The sequence below is a fragment of the Python bivittatus genome, unplaced genomic scaffold (genome assembly GCF_059951505.1).
Source record: "Python bivittatus isolate LINGU-HERP-01145 unplaced genomic scaffold, Pbiv_v1 ctg000700_np1212, whole genome shotgun sequence".
Classification (NCBI taxonomy): Eukaryota; Metazoa; Chordata; class Lepidosauria; order Squamata; family Pythonidae; genus Python; species Python bivittatus.
In genome coordinates, this window is record NW_028277098.1 from 53,327,137 (window position 1) to 53,340,277 (window position 13,141).

At 39.1% G+C, this 13,141-nt stretch overlaps 1 protein-coding gene across 2 annotated transcripts in view; it reads right to left on the minus strand.

Annotated features, from left to right (window-relative positions):
• Positions 1-13,141, minus strand: part of KCNC4 (potassium voltage-gated channel subfamily C member 4) — a 33,572-nt gene that overhangs the window by 2,060 nt on the left and 18,371 nt on the right. For both annotated transcript variants that reach the window (XM_007431066.3, XM_025168467.2), the window contains exon 3: positions 12,760-12,945. In XM_007431066.3, the coding sequence (XP_007431128.2) occupies positions 12,760-12,945 (186 nt within the window). The remainder of the gene's footprint in view (positions 1-12,759; positions 12,946-13,141) is intronic.

The window sequence follows — 13,141 nt, forward strand, 5'->3', positions numbered from 1 at the left end:
TAACTGTTTCACTCCATTTCAAAGCATTTCTATATCAACGAGGTTAAGAACAGCAAATAGACCTGTAACACAGCCTTTGGCCATTTAACATTATTGAGAAGGTTGCACCTAATGTTTATATTAATACCAGATACCCAAACCTTCATCTGTAATGGTACATCTTCAGTTGTAGTCTTTTAGCCAAAAGCCATTGCACGGGCACCTCCAGGAAAAAGTAATCTCTAAATGGAGTGCCATGAAAAGTGAAGAAATGTCACTGTCCTGGCACTGAAAGCAGATGAAATTTCCCTGTTACTCCTCCTCATTGGAAAGAGTATTGCCTTCATAAAGGATTTAGAACTCTAGTTCTGCTACAATTTCCTTTGGAGACACAACTTGCCAACAATGTGTAAGGTAACCTTCAACAATCTGGCTCCTTCCTGACATGTAACATTTCCATCATCTTCAGACAGCACGGTTAAATGGCCATGTTGACCCCAGGTTATGAGAGCTCTATGCAGACTAACCCATTTAAGGAACCCCAGGTGCAGAAAGGCTAATTGTGGGCAATTTCTTAGGTGGAATGAACACAATTAGTCCCTGAAAATGCCCTTTCCTTTTGGAGAAACTGTAAACCAAACTATAAGAGATACATATTCACTGCTTGGACAAGGAGAATTTATTGTGCAGATTATTCTCATTTTACAAGTTAAAAAATGAATATAGATAAACGGAGTGGTATGCCTAAGTTTCAGAAAGTCCAGCTGATAATTAAATCACTGGATTTTTAATTCATAGCTTTAATTGGCAGGCCAGCCTTTCCTTTGAAGTCAAAGGGAATCCATTAATAGATAACTCCTCTCCCTTCCATTGCTGATATTATAGCATTATCTGTTATGAGAAGGCAGTGCTCTGAACATAAGTTTTTCCTGATGGAAGGATATGCCTCAAGAGGCTGAACAAATGCTGCTCTCCCCAGGACTGCAGCCCCTTGTTGGGGAAAAGTTTATTGGTTGAATTTCATCCTGCCAAACTGCTGCTGGTAGGCTTGAGGTCTGGAAAAAAAATAGCAAAGCCAGTTTAAGGGGGACTGAAGCCTGCTGATATCTGGGGTTTCATATTACTATTGCACAGTATCCTCTGTGGTTTTTATTATAGCCAGTCATGATCAGAAAGAGCTCCAGCTGATTCACATATGCATGTCAACATTGCATCACTCAATGACTAATCACCTGGCTTGCAGCTGGCATTATGAAGTGCCTCAGTTAAAAAGCATCTTAAATCTAATGACAAGTATTTAATCTCTAATGGTCGTTTCTCTCACACAAAGCACAATCTAAGTGGTGGACAGCTATATGTGAAGTTGCCATAAGCAGACTGGAGCCTCTCTGTGAAAGAGGAAATCTATGCAAATCTAATATTGCTTATAAAATCTCACACGGCTAATGAAGGGCAAATCTTCCCCACTGAGGGGAATTAGGAAGGAAACAGGCCTATCAGGTCATCCCCCCACAATCTGAATTTGCAGTCCTTGGCAATCAAAGCCCTGGCTTAGCATCTGAGATTCTAAGACTCCAGGTTATTAGAACAGCTTTGTATAGATGGACATGAGGGGGAGAGTATAAACCAGGAGTAGTCAACCAGTTCAAAACACATGAAATGCCCTACCCTGTGTGAAAACAATATAGATGTTATATTTATACAATATAAATATGGCCAACAATTTAGCCATAGAAGTACGGCATACTTTTTACACACAACAGAGTACACAAATGCTTCACACATAACTACACACAGACAAAGCAAGTGAATGCTGTAAAATTGAACCAACCCTCAACTCCTTTAATCGTGTCCCTGTTTTAATGAAAGAAGACACTCAGAGACAGTTAGATTGAGGCAATCTGCAATGAGAATAAGAACCAAAAGTAACTTAATCACATTTGCCTGGATTTTAAAGTTTCACATACAATTGGTGTAGGGTGAGCTTTGCACAATATCCTTGCCTGAGAAATGGGGTCACAGCACTCAGAAAGCTGTTTTTATATTGAGTCTGCCTAGTTATATTGGTCTACGTAGTTCATTATCTGCACAGACCATCAGCAGCAGTCTAGAACGTCAGGCTGGAGTCTTTCCAATCTTAGCTGGATCTGTTGGGATTTTTGACATGTATCAGCCACGTGCCTCTCTCTAAGCTATTACTTTATTAGAGAGAGAGAGAAAAGAAGGGAGTAAAGATTGCATGATTAAAGAACTCACAACCTGAACTTATGCATGTTCCCTCAAAAGTAATTCCACTACGTTCTGCAGGACATTCCCTAAAAAGTACATAGAGAATTGTAATTTTCAAAGTCCAGCCCCCAAACTGAATTGATTTTTGTTTCAGTTCTGAACTCCCTTTTTTCTACAGTACCTAACAACTCTTATACAAAATTAATACATTACTATCAGACCACGAAGTTCACACACATGTAACTGTTTCTTGTGTTCTATAGCCTAAACTTTTAGGTATCTTTGGTTGTGATAATTTTTGCTGAAAGGGATAGAGCTGGATAAACGTTTGAGAGACAACTCAGGTTGACAGTTCTGTGCTTTCATAAATGCTGCAAGAATTAAATGCTTGCTTTTTCTGCTAAGACTGTATTTGATCCAAGTATCTATTTGGTTCATTACAGTAAGCAAACCCTTATTAATACTTTTTAACAGTAAGCACAAAAGGAATCTTGCTGGCAAGGCAGGAAAACTGCTAGTACAGATGATTTCTGGGCAGCTCAATTATTGCTATGACATTTAAATATATTGGTCAGCTAACACCCTTGTCTTTCTATTTTCTCCACTCTCTTTGTACTCCCCTGAGAAAATGAAGATATTTGAGAATTAGAACAATAATATTCATATGCAAACTATTTCACATGTGCACTGTCTCTTTTGACAAAATAACTGACACAATGGTATGTATAAAGGCCTCATTCTGTATTTAAAAAGAATCAGACTAATTTTCCAGGAGACTGGTCTGTCAGTGCCACTCATGTCAAAGTCAACGGAGCCTCCATGATTAGAATCAATGCACTTCTGATTGATAAGTATGATGGAGACACAGCAGCCTAGCTATTTTAACATACCCTGATATGTTTGCCATAATATATATTGGAGTTGAACCATTTGCTGGAAACAAAATGTTGCCCTGGATCAGTAATACAAACATGTAGTCTATCAGCATTCCCTCTGTGGACCACCAGAATGAGTAAGGCTGAAAATGTTGTATGTTTTTTGCATTTTGTAGGACTTGTAGGGGTTAAGGAACACTCACTTTTGAAGCATAGCCTTCAACATGCCATGCAAAGCATCTTGGGATCTCTCAAACCAACAGATGTTGCGCACCTCTTCATTAGATCAGCATGTCAGTTCATATCTGCCTTGTCTTCTTCCTACAGATCTACATAGAACAGTGTATGTATATGGGTACAGTTGATTTACATGGTGTCTTTGCACCATTCTGAAAATCAGCTCTGTGCCTGAACAATCCCACACAGTCATCTGTGTTGCTGGCTCAACTACAGCTACAATTTCCATTTGTAATGCTTTAATTCTATAGGTGGACTATTTTTCTGTTGCTGGGAAGCCTTTCCTAACCACTTCTCAAAGCAGTCATCGTTACTCTTTCCTGCCTTGTACAGCTTCTGTATTCTGCTCCTAGCACTTCTCTGTAAGCATTCCAAACAATTAATCCCCACCCCCCATCCAAGCTGCCCAAGTAACTTGCAATTAAGCTTAGAAATAATGGAGAAAGCTCTGGTGGCAGGAATACTGACACACTGCAGTTTCATCATGACAACTTGCAGGAAGCTCTTCAGTGCAACAGAGGAATGGTATCTTTGCAGCTAGGAATTTTTCCTTAACGGCAACAACTCAGAATTTATTTGCAAACAATCCAATGTACAGAACATGGACTGAAAATACAGGCGCTATTAATTTAACTCCCCTTTTGCATGGAGTAGGGATGAAAACATGTTTGTTGGTCCAGGACCGATGATAGCTCAGGAAGTAGAACTATTCATGTTTTTGTACCCTCCTTTTGATTTCCTAGAGATGAACTCTGATTGACTCAAGGTATTCATTATGTGCTTTCAGAGTTTGAAGACATCAGAAATTAAGATGATCACAGGTTGAACTGCTTTGGGAAAACTGGAGAAGAAAAACAGTGGTAGTGTAGAAATGTCCACTCATATAGTTTTGTTCTCCTGTTTAAGAAGGAAACGCCAGTGAACTGGGATCTGAGTTCAAGAGTTCCAGAATTCAAGAACCCTTAGCTTTCAAATAGTTCTTTTCTTAGAACAATTCAAATAACTCTTCTGAAAATTAGCAGAATCCATTCAATTTCCAGCTGGCAGGGCTATCTTCATTTATCAGGGCTGGTTTTACCACTATTAAAAAGCTTCTGCTAAGCTTTCTCGTGTCTTACTCCCTAATTCTAGTTTTTGTTCTCACAGCAGCAGGGATATTAGTCATGCTTTGTACACTAAGTTGCATAATGCCAAGTCTAAAAATTGCAAAGTGGGGCTGCACGTCACTTCTAATAAACACTGGCTCAAACAATATTATCCTTGGCTGGTGTGGGTCTTCCGGGCTGTGTGGCCGTGGTCTTGAAGTCTTGTTTCCTAACGTTTCGCCAGCACCTGTGACCGGCATCTTCAGAGTGCAGGAGCACAGACAGGAGCAGTTCTCTCTGTGCCCTGAACTTCACCCTGGGCACAGAGAGAACTGCTCCTGTCTGTGCTCCTGCACTCTGAAGATGCCGGTCACAGGTGCTGGCGAAACGTTAGGAAACAAGACTTCAAGACCACGGCCACACAGCCCAGAAGACCCACACCAGCCATCGTATGCCAGCCGTGAAAGCCTTCGACAATACAATATTATCCTTGCTGATTAAAAATACTCGGCTCATAAAGATTTCTTTATGTCAGATGGCAAAAGATTTGTCCTTGCTTTAAGCTGGAATCAGATTCAAACCCAACTTCTGTCTCGTGCCAGATCCCAAATATGTAACAAACTCTATCTGGCTATATAAAGCCTAATTATTGCCCCCCTGTCATGCTCAGCACTCCCCTCTTCAATCCAGAATCCAAGTTCTTTTTTAAAAGATTGGCAAATCATTTAGCACAACAAAATAATTCCTGGTTTCCTTTACTGGCTTCCCTACAAGCTTCCTGTATAAATATGGGGAAATTGTCTGTAAAACATATAAATGGAATGGTGAAGTCTCACTGGGGTAATTTGATTAAACTTCCTGTCTTACGAAAGGCCACAGCTGTCTAATCAGTAATGAATAAGATGACTGTGGCTGAATTAAATCCAGGTCCTAAGGGCATGTGCATACACTCTATTTTACTGTTGACTGCTATAGAAATAGGTAATTGCTACTTACCTATTGGAAGTTAAGAAGTCTGCTTTCAAACAGTAACAAGAAACAATTGTGTACAAATCACTGAATACAATCAAGGAAAAGCTGAAGCCCAGATCCATACAGCTGCTGGCCACTAAACCATCACTACTCATCAGTCATGTGTTTCTAGCCCACCAATCATTCATAAATCTCTCTTCCCCTCACATCCCATTCACCTGCCTATCTGAGTCTACAAAAGCAAAGATTCTAGTAAAAGAGAATATATGTAGCTCAGAGTTGAACTATGGAGTCCTTGGTGCTCTCTGAGCCTGGTTGTTTGCTTGCAGACATTTCATTACCCAACTAGGTAACATCCTCAGTGCTAGTGAGTGTGGGGTTTGCTCCCTGTTTATATACTGTAGCTTGCCCTGCCAGTCTTGGTGGGAGTGTGGTTTCTCCTTGGTAGTTCCTTGATTGTAAAACAATACCCTAATCCTTGGGTTTAGGGTTTTACAATACCCAATAATCCTTGGGATTAGTATTGTACAATAATCAAGGAACTACCAAGGAGAAACCACATCCCCACCAACGCTGGCAGGGCAAGCTACAGTATATAAACAGGGAGCAAACCCCACACTCACTAACACTGATGATGTTACCTAGTCGGGTAATGAAACATCTGCAAGCAAACAACCAAGCTCAGAGAGCACCAAGGACTTCAAAGCAAAGATTAGCTGAGCATTTAGTGGGCTATGACTCAAGAGCAAAGGACAGTGTTTGAAAGGGAGATATTGCTGCAAAACCATAGGATTACTTTAACATAAGGCAGTTGACAACTGGTTTCTCTGTTTTCTTTAACTGCTGAAATTTAAAATGTAGATTCCTGAAGGAAATAACTTGTTATGAATTAATGGGATATGAAGACATATAAAATAATGTATGACAAATCTAAGGTACTCCAGACTAAAATTCCATAAAAGTAAAAAGAGCAAACCATGAAATCAGAAGCTAACTTTAAGCTTGTGCAAAGCTGTATTTTCAAACCATAGAAAAGGCAAAAGTGTATCTTTGTATGTGAATGAGTAAGATGGGAAATGTTGATCCTGCAATTGTTCTCTGAAAACCTGCAGAGTGAAAAACTTTACAATATTTAGTTTGAGGGTACAAAAGATCTCAGATATTATATGAGTTATCTGCTTGATCCCCTAGATGGCAGCTACTTTCTCTTTTCCATAGAATCCTATTATCCTTGTCAGATACAAAGGTCTACAGGACACCACCAGTTTGGATATTATTTCAGTGAAGCTGCACGTAAAAGTGTGAACAAACAGGGTTCTGAAAATAACAATACATTTCTTCAACTGGAAATAGCAGGAAAAGTCCTACAGAAATTTATGTTATTTATTTATTTATTCAATTTATATAGCTGCACATCTCAGACCAGTGACTCTGGGTGGCTAACAACAATAAAATACCAGTAATGGTCCTATAGGTTATCAACAAGGAAACAATGCAAGCAATCACTTTGTCATATGCACTGTACATCAAAAATGGACAAAGAAGAATGATCTTTAAATTAGTGGGTGATCTTTATTTTACTTTTACTTCACTTGTTTTTAGGGTTTCTGAGGTTAAGTGCATGGCAGATATCAGAATTGGTCAAAATGTTTGCTGCATCAAGTCACTGGAAATTTTGAAAATGTGCTGACAAAAGACAATAATTATGTCATAGGAAAACATAATATTTAATTTGATTTAAATATAATTGGGTGAAAAAGCATGCAGAACAAACTGTTCTAAAACTAAATTAAGGATGTTATGGCAGCTCTCATCTCAAACCACTTTGCACTGTCATGCACAAGTGGGCAGACTCTGTTTAATAAATGAAATTTCAAGGAGTATACTTTGACTTGTAAGGCCAAGAATAATTGTTACTGAAAAGTACTGTTCTCTTTTGCAGCCAGTCATTATTAGCATATTCTAGCTGCAATCCCATAATACTTGCATTAACCTGACTGCATCTTCCTTTTGAGTACTGTAGACATTCATAATCCCCATGAATTCTTTGGTTTAGCCTAGTTGGCAGAGTCACCATTTACAAAGAGGCTTGGAAGGGAACATTTAGCATGCTTTGGCTGGAAAACCGATGGTAGACTGCTGTATTATAATTATGAGTTCTTAATGTTTTGGATAATATATATTAAATAAATAGATATGCATGACTGAATTATAAAGAAAGGGAGAAATTAAAATCTGTATCCCAGTTATTGCTTTTATTTGCATTGATATTGCAAAGCTGACTTCAGGAGGCAAATTTCTACCCTGATAATTAATGATATTATCCTGCTGCTTTGAACAGAGTTCCCTGCACCATGAGGAACCAAAACATTTGGATTGGCTAAATCTAAAGTTGAAAGAAAGATTTCATTCCCCTTTTCAGACAAAGAAGGACTCTGAATCTGCCCTTTGTGTTAAATTAGGCCACTTGAATGCTTAACCTTATATTTGCTGAAGTGTTTATACACTGTAGTTCTATCAAAGGAAATGTTTTCAACCTGCAGTGTTGCTTCTTTCAATCCAATCTAGTTCCATAAAGCCTGCAGAGAAGGAGCTTACACACGCACAAGACTGCTCAAGCAACCATTGTAATGCAGGCTATGTGGCTTTCAGCTTGCAAAACTGACAGTATCCCACACTGGGGTGGTCCACAGCTGGGCCCATCACAAATAATGATATTTTCTTCTCAGATATCCCAATGAAAATAGGAGCCATATATCAATGCCTTATCATTATACTTATTATCAGAAGCTGTATTATTTCTCTCAGCTGAATAAGGCGTACAGCATTCAGCATATTTATTGCATGACTCACTAACTATTGAGAATTGAAAGCTTAATAAGCAAATGAATGCACTTAATTAGTCAAATTGCACAATGCCAAAACACACCGTTATGGAACAAATGCCTGACAAACCTGCTGGATTTAAACAGCTTATTACTCACGGTGCAATGCAGAAGAATTCATTCACAGCTATCAGAGCATAGAGCTTATACATGTGGTGAAAGTCTTGCCTTTTTATCTGTCTCCTTCCATATTTTAGAGCCTGAGGTACACAGGTCACCTCCAAAATAGGATGGTATAGTCAGAGAGCAGAATTTGAGGGATCCTCCACTCAAATCTCCTAGAAGCCTCAGATAATTATTTATGCTTTTTTCCCATGGGATTGAAAGTCTCTGCCCAATGATAACTTTAAGGTGAACATTCTATGCATACTTGTTGACTTTAACAATCATCAGACACAGCATTAAGTTGCATATGCTTTTCTTTAAAACATTGATCTTCAGTTTCTTGGTAAGAAACCCCTTAGCAATTGCATCCTAAAGCCAGATGAGTCATGTCAGGACCCAGAGTCCCATCCCGTCCTTCCTTCTGACGAGACAAGAGAGAGGAAGAAGGTTGGGAGAGAATAGGAAAAGAGCGAATAGTGATAGCAGAATTATCCAGGCCTGAGTAGCGCTCAGTGACACAAGAAGAGAAAGCAAGTCTTGCTTTTTCTGTTCTTGAGTCTGTCCTGAGTCAAACTAACAGCACACAGCACAGAAAGGTGGGCAAGAAGAGCAACAGAGGAACAAAGTATAACATTTTATGCTCTGGCATCATGGGCATCCAATGAAGTTTTCTATTTGTATTGTGGGTTTAAGTTTTGTAAGCCAGTCTGTTAACACAGGAAGCAAATAGATGGAATAAAGGTTTTGAAAAAGCAACTGTCCTTTTTCATGGAATTGTAGAAAAATAGGTTATTCTCATATCAGATTAACTGTATCTTTACATCTGTACAAACCCCAGGAATCAGCAAACTCCAGATGCTATGGAAATATACAGTAACTCTCAGCATTTCTGGGTACCATGGCCAATAGTTCTGGGAGTTGTACTGCAGCAAAATCTGAAGTGCCACAGGTTGCCTACCACCTCCAAAGTATGGCTTGTTTCAAAAAGGATGAAAACAATCTATAGCTAATGTAGAATCTGCAAATATAGGTATGGTGTTGGCAGATCATTATATTGCACCAGATTGTATCTTTGTAATTGGTATTTATGTCCAGAAGGAACAAATGAAACTCCAGAGCAAGCACAAGCAATGGGACTGGTAGCTACACTGAAATACCTGTTATGACAATGATAAATGGTTAAGAAGAGCACATTTTCATTATTTTTGTGCTGATTCTTAGGAGCACAAGTTAGATAAGCAGCTTTCCCAGCAATATGTACAGATGCTAGTTAGAGTCATTCTAAGTGAATAAAAATGCACTTATTTGTTGCCAAGTAACTGACTGGATGCATAAGAGATCTGTGTCACCATTGGTGCTTTTAGACGCATCCTTTATTGTGTAACTGTCCTGTCTCAAACATAGGCTGAGTACCCTCCTGTGTTTTCCCAGTACTTCTGCTATGTTTTTAACCATTAAACGAAATCTATTAAAGGGAAAGATATAAAAATGTGCCTTTTCATCAGTTCTACTAGGAATCTTCTGTTTGGATGCATCACAGAAAGACAGGGGATATTATTCTCTCGTATCCAACTGTTTTAGAAGTTCAGCATTCTCCATGTGCAGGTACAGGTGATAATACAGGAATGCATGCACATGGAATGAACTACATAGCCTTATGATCAATTACTCATTTCAGTAACTATATGTGCCTGCTCACACATTTACCTTTAGTTTATGATTGCCAGAACCTACAGGAGTGGGAGGCTATCAACAGTTGGGAGAATGTGAACCTGATAAAATTCTTGATTCCACATAACTATGAAAAGAATAGGAAACTTATCATGGCCTGAAGCCAGGGCCATCCATATGCTCTTATCTGATATTTACTTACATCAGATCCTCGCTATATTCATAGGCATGAATTTGTGCAATTCATATTGTACATTAAATTATGCAAACAAGCACATTCATTGTGTATTTGACTGCATATGACTCTCAGTTTGTTCACCTGCCCTTTAGAAATGATAATTATGTAAATTGCCAAAGTCCTTCCAAAGTGCAAGTCTTTCCAAAGTGCAAGTTTTTTAAAAAGGCTATTACAAGTAACACCTCCCCCCGCCCCAAATTCCACTGCCATTTAAAACATTCTCCCCCAAATACTTCTTACTCTCTCATCTGTTAGTCCCAAGCTACCCAATCCTGCTAATGTAGGGATGGGTAACCTTTTATAAGCTTAGAGCCTAATTTCTTCAGGGATAATTTGGGGAAGGGATGACATTGAAATAAGTAGATGGGCTGAATCAAGCAGCCCATCTATTTCTCTTCCAAGCAGCTAAGTCTTTCCAGAGGTTTGACCTGATTATTTGCAACATTTTTAGGCTGAGGGCTACTTGAAGCATGAAAGCTGATGTTTTTTGGTGTCTGGTGTGCTTTTTGGTGTGTTCCACTATGATTTGATTGCAACTTCCCTCACCCACATCTGAGTATTAAAGCATTCTACAAAGCTTCTTTTGAGATTGATCTCTGTCCTTTCTTTCAGGACATGCACAAGTCTTCATTGTGAGATGCCATCTATGAAGACTGCATAGCCATGCATGTTCCTGTCCACAGTGTGAATCAGAAAGGTCCAGCACAGAGTGAACTTCAGATCTAGATGTTGTGGATATTAAAACAGGCTTTGAATGATTTATTTGGAACTCAGGAAGCTATTTTATAACCAATCGATCCATTGAGCTCAATATTATCTACACTGACCAGCAGAGACTTTCTAGGTTTTGGGACAGGAAATCTATCTCCGACCCATCTGAAGATGGAGTCCTTGGGGTTCTCTGAGCTTGGTTCTTTTCTTGCAAATGTTTCATTACCCGGCTAGGTAACATCTTCAGTGCTAAAATGGGATGAGGTTTGGTCTCTATTTATCTGCTCAGATAAACCCCAAGGACTCTACAGTTCAACCCTGAGCTACACATATTCGCCTCCATTGCTACCATCTGAAGATGCCAGAATTTAACTTGGATTTCACAGAAATACAGAAATCCTATGGTTCCAGGTTGTCCAATCCTGCTCCATAAAACTACAGTATGTTTCAAGAAAAAATATTAAGCTACTTTGTAAGGTTAGGTGTTAAAAACAGAGATAGAGGAAATGGTGAAAGAAACAGTGAGATGATGCCAGTAAGACAAGTGTATGTCTACACTAATTTCTTTACATGATTTTGTACCAAATGCATTGCTAATTAATTGTGCCTTTTATGCCTCATCCTGTGTGCTGTTTTAATTAAAAATAAACCTGAAATTGCATTATTAATATGAAAATGCTTTGTTGAGCAATTATTAACATTCTCCCATGCTTGTGAATATATAATTCAATGTTCCTACCCTATTGTCCCAACTCCCAGTCATGGTATTTCTCCTCCCTCCACTCTGCTGTGTTTTAGAATAATGCCAGACATGTGCATAGTCTAATAGGATAAAATGCACCAAAATACAATGCACACAAAATGATATTAAGAACAACAAATGAAAACGGGGAAAAAAAACGTTCTGAAACAGACTGATATCCAAAGGAAAAAATACATTTGGTACCATAATCAAAGATGTTATCTCCCAAAGTTTCATGAAGACTAAAGAAAGAGGTAGACAAGACCTATTCAATTCCACGAGAAACCATACTGCTTATAGTCAGTTTCCCACAACCTGGTACTTCATGATGTGAAGGTACATAACTTCCAAAATTCCAAACCAGCATGGAGTTAGGAATCATGGGAGTTATTATCCCAAGACTTCTGAAGGGTACCAAGCAGGAGAAGACTGCCCTAACTTCAACAGCTGAAGATGAATCTAAAGATTGTAGGTATAGGTGGTTCAGGAATGCCTTAACCATGGATTGGTTCTTCTTTTGAATAAGCTATAGGTTAGAGGAAGGTATTGTTTCCATGAGCATTGCCATCATGTGTGTGTGTGTGGGGGGGGGGCTGTGTAAGCATCACAAACAAAGCTTCTTATTCTATAAGCTTAAACTATGATAATTTAAACCTTACAGTGCAGTGGGGGAGAAGGCAACTGTTGCTTCTCCAATCCATTTTCTCCCTAGCCCTTACCTTCTTGATTGCCAGAGCCAATGGGAGAAGAGGTCAACTGAGAGAACCAGGGCAGGAATGAAATGGGAAGGAAAAGCCATAGCTGCTTTGTTTACTGTTGCTTGGGAAGGGCTATAGAAATATAACCTGGGTCTCAGCCTATCAACCCTATCACAGACCCAGAAAATACAGAGAGGTCAACAGCATTCAAAAGTAGCATTGCCTTTGTTTTCAATTTGTACCCAGCTGAGAAACTTGCCTCATATATATCGTTTCATGTTTCACAACGTTCCCTCCATTCACCAACACACATCTCGGAATCTCCTTCATACCTTTCCGGATGCTGCCATCAGCGGCACAAGAGAAATCTCCAGTGCTCAGGAGAAAGCAGGTTGCTGCTTTCTTGTTTTTGTCCCTGGTACTTGAGCGCCTCATGAGCTGCTTCTCCTCTTGTGGTGATGAAAGAGGCTGCTCTTCATCTGACAGAACCACATTGGCATCTCCATTCTGCTTGGTGTCTTAGAAGGAGAAAGAAAGAAAGAAAGAAAGAAAGAAAGAAAGAAAGAAAGAAAGAAAGAAAGAAAGAAAGAAAGAAAGAAAGAAAGAAAGAAAGAAAGAAAGAAAGAAAGAAAATCAACCTTTGAAGCCAGAAGAGGCCAGATTTGCACCTGCTTTGGCAACAGGAAAATGGATGATTGATTTTAAAAAAATGTA